General features: G+C 55.8%; 1 protein-coding gene across 1 annotated transcript in view; it reads left to right on the top strand.

Annotated features, from left to right (window-relative positions):
- The window catches only part of LOC102388031 (IgGFc-binding protein-like), a gene marked incomplete at its 3' end in the record, with an annotated part of 17,018 nt that extends 9,167 nt beyond the window's left edge, over positions 1-7,851 (top strand). Inside the window, exons 11-20 of the mRNA XM_025211718.1 lie at positions 624-1,200; positions 1,368-1,567; positions 1,677-1,953; positions 2,283-2,524; positions 2,649-2,899; positions 3,004-3,281; positions 3,668-4,266; positions 6,017-6,593; positions 7,177-7,376; positions 7,471-7,851. Of these exons, the coding sequence (XP_025067503.1) occupies positions 624-1,200; positions 1,368-1,567; positions 1,677-1,953; positions 2,283-2,524; positions 2,649-2,899; positions 3,004-3,281; positions 3,668-4,266; positions 6,017-6,593; positions 7,177-7,376; positions 7,471-7,851 (3,582 nt within the window). The remainder of the gene's footprint in view (positions 1-623; positions 1,201-1,367; positions 1,568-1,676; positions 1,954-2,282; positions 2,525-2,648; positions 2,900-3,003; positions 3,282-3,667; positions 4,267-6,016; positions 6,594-7,176; positions 7,377-7,470) is intronic.
- Positions 7,852-8,529: the final 678 nt, after the last annotated feature.

Below are 8,529 nucleotides of genomic sequence, written 5' to 3'. Positions count from 1 at the left end.
CTGGCTTGCATCCATAGATGCTTCTCAAGCAAATCCCGGGACGTCATTCTCCCCTTGTACTCGGCCTTGGTGAGGCCACAGCTGGAGTACTGCGTCCAGTTTTGGGCTCCACAATTCAAAAAAGATGTGGAGAAGCTTGAGAGAGTGCAGAGAAGAGCCACGCACATGATCAGAGGTCAGAATAACAGACCTTACAATGACAGTCTGAGAGCCATGGGGCTCTTTAGCCTGGAAAAGCACAGGCTCAGGGGTGATCTGATGGCCACCTATAAGATTATTGGGGTAACCACCAGGATCTGGGGGAACGTTTGTCCACCAGAGCGCCCCAAGGGATGATGAGGTCAAACGGTTATAAACTACTGCAAGATCGTTTCAGGTTGAATATAAGGAAAAATTTCTTTACTGTCCAAGCCCCCAAGGTCTTGAACAGCCTGCCATTGGAGGTGGTTCAAGCATCTACATTGAACACCTTCAAGAGTAAATTGGATGCTCATCTTGCTGGGATCCTATGACCTCAGCTGACTTCTTGCCCTTCAGGCAGACGGCTGGACTCGATCTTCCGAGGTCCCTTCCAGCCCTAATGTCTATGAAATCTATGAAATCTTCCCTTTCCTTCCCCTTAGGTGAATGGAGAGTGGACAACCCTCCCGGTGAGAACAGTGGGACGCTCTGTCCAAGTGAGCCGCAGCGGGCGCTACACGGTCCTGGAGACAGACTTTGGGCTGAGCGTGTCCTACGACACGGACCACTCAGTGGAGGTGAAGGTGCCCTCCACCTACTCCAGCCGGACCTGCGGCATGTGCGGGAACTTCAACGGGCGCAGAGACGACGAGTACATGAAGCCGGACGGACAGCAAGCTGCCAACTCCAACGAGCTGGGAGAGAGCTGGAAAGTGGAGGACGGCGACCCCTCCTGCAGTATCCCGCCCCCCACCGCCACACCTCCCCCGCCGTGCACTGCAGAGCAGGAGAGGCTCTACCAGAGCGCGCAGTACTGCGGCATGATGAGCAGCCGACCAGGGGCCTTTACGGCCTGTCACTCGGTGATCAACCCCGAGAGCTTCGTGGAGAGCTGCGTGTTTGACCTGTGTGCCCTGAACGGCAGCCAGCAGCAGCTGTGTGGCGCTCTGGAGGCCTACGCGGCTGCCTGTCAGGGGGCCGGGGTGATGCTGCCTGCCTGGAGAAACGCCACCTTCTGCAGTGAGTAGCAAAGCTGGAGCGTTGGGTCTTGCATCAGCACCGCGATGCATCTCCTTGGATGCCGCAGACTGGTGGGGCCCCCCCGGCAGTGTCTGTCTGCACTCGGGCATGTTTCCAGAGGGGGAAGCCTGGGCCTTAAACCTTCTCCCCTCCTCTCCCTCCTGCAGCTCCCGCGTGCCCGCTCAATGCCCACTATGAGTCCTGCGCCACTGGCTGCCCGGCCACGTGCGTGGACCGCCTGGCCCCCCAGAACTGCAGCAAGCCGTGCGTGGAGGGCTGCGTGTGTAACACCGGGTTTGTGCTCAGCGGAGGGGACTGCGTGCCGGAGGCCCGGTGCGGCTGCATGTGGGACGGCAGATACTACAGCGTGAGTGCAGCTGTCCCGCGTGCATGCTGGCTGGGGGTGGCATCCTGTGGCCCAGGTTCCCATCAGTAACCACCGTGCTTTGTATCCCCGTCCCGTGTCTCCCCCACAGGAAGGCCAGATTGTGGTGACGGAGGACTGCACACGCCGGTGCGAGTGCCTGGGCAGCGGGCAGATGAACTGCAGCGCCTTCTCCTGTGGTCCCGAGGAGGTCTGCAAGCTGCAGGATGGCCAGCGCGGGTGCTTCATTCCAGGGCCAGGATCAACGACCATGCCCACCCCCACAGACATCTCCACCACCCTCTCCACCAGCATCCCCCCTACTATCTCTACCACTATCTGGACTTCAACTCCAGAAACAGCTACCGCACTCCCCTTGACCAGTTCAGGTGAGTTCCCTCCAGAAACTTCTTTCCCAAGTGCTCGTGACGTCTTAGTCGGTGTCTCTGCGACTCGGTCTCTCTGTACCAGTCTGGTTACCTTGCGCACTCCTCTGTCAGTGGGGGCAGATTCCGACCCAGGGTCTAAATCAATGCCTAAAACCCTAGACAAGGGCATGCGTGAGCAGGAGACAAGGAAACTGCTGGAGTGATGTGGTCTGCCACGAGCCAAATCCCAGCATTGTACCTCCCCAATGATGAATCTGTCTGTAGAAGGGGGAGAAGTGGTGGCGGCATGGGTTTAATCCCTGGGGCGTGTTGTGTGCTGTGCCCTGCAGATTCTTGCGTGGCGGAGGGAGACCCTCACTACCTCACCTTTGACAAGCAACTGCACCACTTCATGGGGAACTGCACCTACACCCTGTCCAAGCTGTGCGCGCCCAACAGCACGCTGCCCAACTTCAACGTGGAGGCCACCAATGAGTACCGCGGAGGCTACACGCACGTGTCCTACATCCGCGACGTGGCGGTGGATGTGTACAGCCACAGGATCACTTTAGAGCAGGGCAGAGTGGTGACGGTGAGATCCGAGTGATGGGAAAGGGTGAGGAGGGAGGTGCCTCTTAGCCTGCCGGTTCCAACCCCGGTGCCCTTTCTGCTTCCCAGGTGGACGGGAAGCGGGAGGTTCTGTTCTGCCCTTGGAGCCATCCACAGGTCTTACAGTCTCCTCCAGCGGCATGTACGTGGTGGTGACCACAGATTTCGGTCTGAGAGTGAGATTTGATGGGAACCATCGCGTGGAAGTGACACTGCCAAGCTCCTTTAAAGCACAAGTGTGCGGGATGTGTGGGAACTACAACGGGAAACCAGGGGATGACTTCCTGAATCCCCAGGGTGGGATGGAGCTGGACTCGACCAGCCTGGGCAACAGCTGGCAGGTCTCCAACCACAGCAGGTAGGTAATGCTGCCGGCAACCTTGGTGCCATCTAGGCAGAGTGCACTGTACAAGGAAAGCCCTGCACCAACCTGAGCCGCCTCTCTCTTTGGTTTTTTCTCAGTTGCCCTCCAGCTGTAGATAAGCCCCCTATATGCAACCAGACCACCCAGCAGCTGATTGGGAGCAGTCAATTCTGCGGGCTCCTCAAGGAGGGGACCGGCCCGTTCAAGCAGTGCCACGGTGTGCTCCGCCCTGACGCATACTTCAACAACTGTGCCTACGACCTGTGTGCGCTGCAACTGGAGCCCGGGGCCCTGTGCCGGAGCCTGCAGTCGTACGCGGACGCCTGCCAGTCCCTGGGAGTCACCATCGATGCCTGGAGGAACGCCACCTTCTGCCGTGAGTCAGGAAACAAATGCCCAGGGCCTCTTCCATGTTTCTAGGCTCCTACTGGCCCATAAGTAGTAGGCGTGAGCCAGGAAGGGTTGGACCTGGGAAACTCCAAGACTTCCAAGGACAGGCTCTTCCCTTGAATGATTAAGTTGCATCCTGCTCTCTTGCCATTGCTCTGAACCACTGGTAGGTCGTCTTTGTACGACACAAGACTGGTGTCATTGTCTGGTGCTCAGGGAGTAGAACCAACCATGTTTTCACCGTGCTTAAGTAGGCATGGAGATGGATTCGGATGACACTAAAAATGCCCTGTCCAGTGCTTGTCAGGTGACCAGAAGAGTCCATTAGCACAGCAGTTCCCAAGCACAATATATTTCTCTTGTTTCCCACAGCAATCCAGTGTCCTGCCAATAGTCACTACGAGCCTTGTACGACCGCCTGCCCGCAAACCTGTGCCCGCCCCACGGCTCCATCCACGTGCAGCCTGCCGTGTGTGGAAGGGTGTGTGTGCGACAGCGGTTACCTGCTCTACAATGACCGGTGTGTCCCCAGCGGGCAGTGCGGGTGCTGGCATGAAGACCGTCACTACCCAATTGGCTCTGAGTTCTGGACCGACGATACCTGCTCCAAGAAATGCAGGTGCCCCGCTGCAGGCAGCAAGCTGACCTGTGCTGTGGCCTCCTGCCCTCCAGCCCATTACTGTGGGTTGCAGAATGGCGTGCCTGGCTGTTACCGCTACACCTACGGAGTCTGCCGAGTGCACAACGACCCGCACTACAACACATTCGACAAGGTGACTCACCACTTCATGGGCACCTGCACCTACACGCTGGCCAAGGTGTGTGGCAATGACAGCGCCCTGCCCGTCTTCAACGTGGAGGCCAAGAATGAGCATCGCGGGAACCCCTGGGTGTCCTACGTGCAGAGGGTGCGAGTCGAAGTCTACGGGCTGCGCATAGACATCGTGAGGAACCATCGCAACAGAGTCCTGGTAAGTACCAGAGCTTACAGTCATGGAGGCATAGGGCTGGATGCGACCTCCAGAGGTCATCTAGCCCACCCCCCTACCTCAGGCAGGATCACTCCTATCCAAACCATCCCCTATAAAGCAGGATTTAAACTCTACATAAGACTACCCTCATCTCCGATGCAACACACACCTCAGCCCTGAACCCGCTGCAGGGAAAGTATAGGAACCACAGCAGCCAATCTTCTACTTCTATGAAATACTGGCCGTATATGCTCAGGAGGTTCCACGTGGAGGTCATGTCCCCAGCAACACTGGAGAAAGTAAACCCCGCAATCCATACCAACCTAACCAGGCAGTAAAACTGCTCCCTGACCTCAAATATGGCATCTGTTGACCTTACGCAGAGGTGCCAAGACCCGCTAGCCAGGAACCTCTGGCTTTGTTCCCAACAGAAGCACTGGCACAGCTCAGTCAAAGTCCCCTGCCTGGGCTGCAGCCAACACCCAATGCCTCCAGGAAGTCTTACCTGACACATGTGGCAGAAGAGAAGAGCATGGAGGGGAGGAAGCAGCTGGCAAAGCCTAGAAGGCTGGGATATCCCCATTGTAGACCACAGCCATCACCGTACCTAGATCATCCCTTACCAGTGCTGTTCAACCTCCTCTTGACATCTCCAGTGATGGAGTCTACCCCTGCCATAGGCATCTCTTCTAATGCTTCACTATTTTGACAAGGAATAAGCGTTTCTGGATATCCAATGTAAACTTGCTCTGCTGCAGCTTCCAGCTTCTGGTCCATGTCCTCCTCTCTGCAGCAAGACAGAAAAGGTGCTTTCCCTGTTCTGTGTGGCAACCCTTCAATATTTGAGGGCTGCTGTCATGTCCCCTCTTAAACTCCTTTTCTAAGAGTTAAATATGCCAAGCTCCTTCAGCCTCTCCTCGCAGGACTTGCCTTCCAAGCCACTGAGCATTTTTGGTGCCCACCTCTGGACTCTCTTTACCTTTTCCACGTGCCTCTTAAAAATATGGGGGCCAAAACTTCACACAATGCTCTAGATCAGAGGTTCCCAACCCCCGGGCCACAGGAGGGTTGCCTGCCAGACAGGAAGTCCACAAGTGAGCGGCATACTGTGGACCGGCATCCAACCCTTTTTTGTACAGAGTATATAGTTATATATATCTTTATAAATATACTCCGTATAAAAAAGGCTTGACTGCCAGTTCACGGTATGCCAGTCACTTCCGGTCTGCAGTGACTTCCAGTCTACGGTCTAAAATGGTTGGGAACCACTGCACTAGATGAGGCCTCCCCAGTGCCAAGTAGAGAGGCACAGTGAACTCCTGTGTCTTGCACTTAATGCTTCTGTTCGTGAATCCCAAAACCAAATTCACCTTTTGTGTGGCTGCAGCACACTGCAGACTCAGGCTTCCCGAAGGTCTCTTTCTTCTGGCTTCCCTTATGGCTTTCTTCAAGCAACTTCTTCAAGCTCCGCATAGATCAGATCCTCTTACCGGTAGTTCTCCAGTATATGCCCTTCTAATGAAAGAGCTAGGGCTATATTCTGTGAGGGGCATTGAGCCATGCCCTGGGGAGCGGGTGTTTCTAGGGAGAGACCCTCCCTAGAAGATGAGAAGACAAAGGAAACATTTCTGATTCTCCTGCACCGTAGGATTTGGAGTGACATGATTGTTATAATGCTTCAGTTTCCTTGCAAGAGTCCTAGGTCACGGCTGGGTAAAATAAGAAGGCAACTTCCCTTTCCTACCCTTAGGTGAATGGAGAGTGGACAACCCTCCCGGTGAGAACAGTGGGACGCTCTGTCCAAGTGAGCCGCAGCGGGCGCTACACGGTCCTGGAGACAGACTTTGGGCTGAGCGTGTCCTACGACACGGACCACTCAGTGGAGGTGAAGGTGCCCTCCACCTACTCCAGCCGGACCTGCGGCATGTGCGGGAACTTCAACGGGCGCAGAGACGACGAGTACATGAAGCCGGACGGACAGCAAGCCGCCAACTCCAACGAGCTGGGAGAGAGCTGGAAAGTGGAGGACGGCGACCCCTCCTGCAGTATCCCGCCCCCCACCGCCCCGCCTGCCCCGCCGTGCACTGCAGAGCAGGAGAGGCTCTACCAGAGCGCGCAGTACTGCGGCATAATGACCAGCCAGGTGGGGGCCTTTGTGGCCTGTCACTCGGTGATCAACCCCGAGAGCTTCGCGGAAAGCTGCGTGTTTGACCTGTGTGCCCTGAACGGCAGCCAGCAGCAGCTGTGTGGCGCTCTGGAGGCCTACGCGGCTGCCTGTCAGGGGGCCGGGGTGATGCTGCCTCGCTGGAGAAACACCACCTTCTGCCGTGAGTATCTGCAGGGAATCCAATGTCTGAGCAACCCTCTGGTGTTCTCGAGGGTGTCCCCCATACCTGTGTCACGCCCTGCTTACAGTTGATGCCTCTTCTCGGAAATATGACACGCTGTTGGCAGGAAAGAAAGTCCCCCGTCTTTGGTCAACCCATAGAAAAGGCAGCAGCCGTCAGGCCTGACTCTGCCAAATGTGTTTTCCACCTCCTCTTGAGGTCAGAGATAGCCAAGGGTCCATGCTTAGTACATCCATAAGGTCTTTCTAATGACTCTGCAGGGGAATGGGTGGAGATGTCCCCGGAAGAATTAGGCACGGCATGGAGACGTATGAAGTTGGTTCGTTATGTTATGGAAGGCTCCCATAGCTAAGGGGAAGTGGACGGAGTTGCTCGGTTTTACGTCCCTCTTTACTGGAACCGAATTGTTCTTGCGTGTCCTGGGCCTGAAATAGTGACTCTGGGGTTCTTCGCTCTTAGGGTGTCCTGGGGTTTAGGGTTTTTAGCGAAAGCCCGATGGCCTGGTCTAGGCGGTGCTGTGCATCAGGGCCATGAGTTAGTGCCTCCTGTGTGTGTTTTCCAGCACTCCCGTGCCCTGGCAACAGTCATTACAATCCATACACCAGTGCTTGTCCTGCCACCTGCTTCGACCCCATGGCCCCAAGCAACTGCAGCAAGCCCTGCGTGGAGGGCTGCGAGTGCAACACCGGCTTCGTTCTCAGCGGGGAGCAGTGCGTCCCCATCAGGGACTGTGGCTGCCTCCATCAGGGCAAATATTATAAGGTGTGTTCAGGGCGCGGTGTGGGATTCGGGGTCGTTTCCTCGTGCGGGTGAACCTGGGCTCTTAACAGGGTCTTTATTGGGTTGTCCCTGACAGAAAGACGAAACCTTCTGGCAAACCGACTGCAAGGGCAAATGCACGTGCGCTGAGAACGGCACTGTCACTTGCAGTAACGAGACGTGTGAAGCGGACCGCATCTGCAAGGTGCAGAAGGGAATCCTGGGATGCTACCCGCCAGACACCGCCACCTGCCACATCTACGGGGACCCTCACTACGTCACCTTTGACGGGAGACTCTACCACTTCCAAGGCGAATGCAATTATACCGTCGTCCAGCCCTGCGACAATTCTTCCGAGCCGTTCTCTGTGACCACCAGAAATGAACACAGAGGAAGCCCGGCCTGGACGGCGCTGAACTCTGTTTCTGTCACCCTGAAAAACGTTCACGTTGCTTTGAGGAAAAACAAAGAGGTCCAAGTAAGTAGACCCCCTGACATGCAGAGGCACACAGGGTAGCCTGTCTCCTTGGCTCTCCATCAGAAGTGACTCCGATTCCCAGGACTTCTTCGCCCTCATGGCTCTAAAGAAACGAGTACCGATACAAATGCTCTGCAGTACACCAGAGGCCAGGGCCACGCTTCTTCTCTCCTAGGTAACTTTAGGGTTTCAATTTGAAACCCTCACCTTGCTCCTGACAAAGCACAAGTGTCTTTCTCCATCTCTCTGCCAAGGGAGATGGAGAAAACCTGTTACGCTTGGCCCCTAGTAAATCCATGGAATAAAAGTGGTATTTCTCCATCACCCCTCTAAGGAAGAAATGACTTGTTATGCTGAGTAGGGATGTGCAGATTCGGTCCAATTCAGGGACAGTGATTCGATCCATTGATTCAGATCACTGCCTCCAGTTTGATTCAGCTGAATCCGAATCTGAAGATTCGATGCTGATTCGGAGAATCAGCGATTCAGACACAGGCACAGCTTTAAATGGTTTTTCTACGTACCTCGCGGGACAAGTGCAGCTCGTGATCGCTGCAATGCTGGGGCGCATGCAGCATCCCACAGGAGTGCGGGCGGCCCTCCACGTGCTCAGCAGTCAACCTGGAAGTGAACTGGATGTACTCGGCGATTGGCCACAGGGAGACCCCGGGTCCCCCC

This window comes from Alligator sinensis, unplaced genomic scaffold, assembly GCF_000455745.1.
Source record: "Alligator sinensis unplaced genomic scaffold, ASM45574v1 scaffold697_1, whole genome shotgun sequence".
Taxonomy (NCBI): Eukaryota; Metazoa; Chordata; order Crocodylia; family Alligatoridae; genus Alligator; species Alligator sinensis.
The sequence above is the reverse complement of the archived record's forward strand: the minus strand, read 5'-3'. Positions and strand labels throughout refer to the sequence as shown.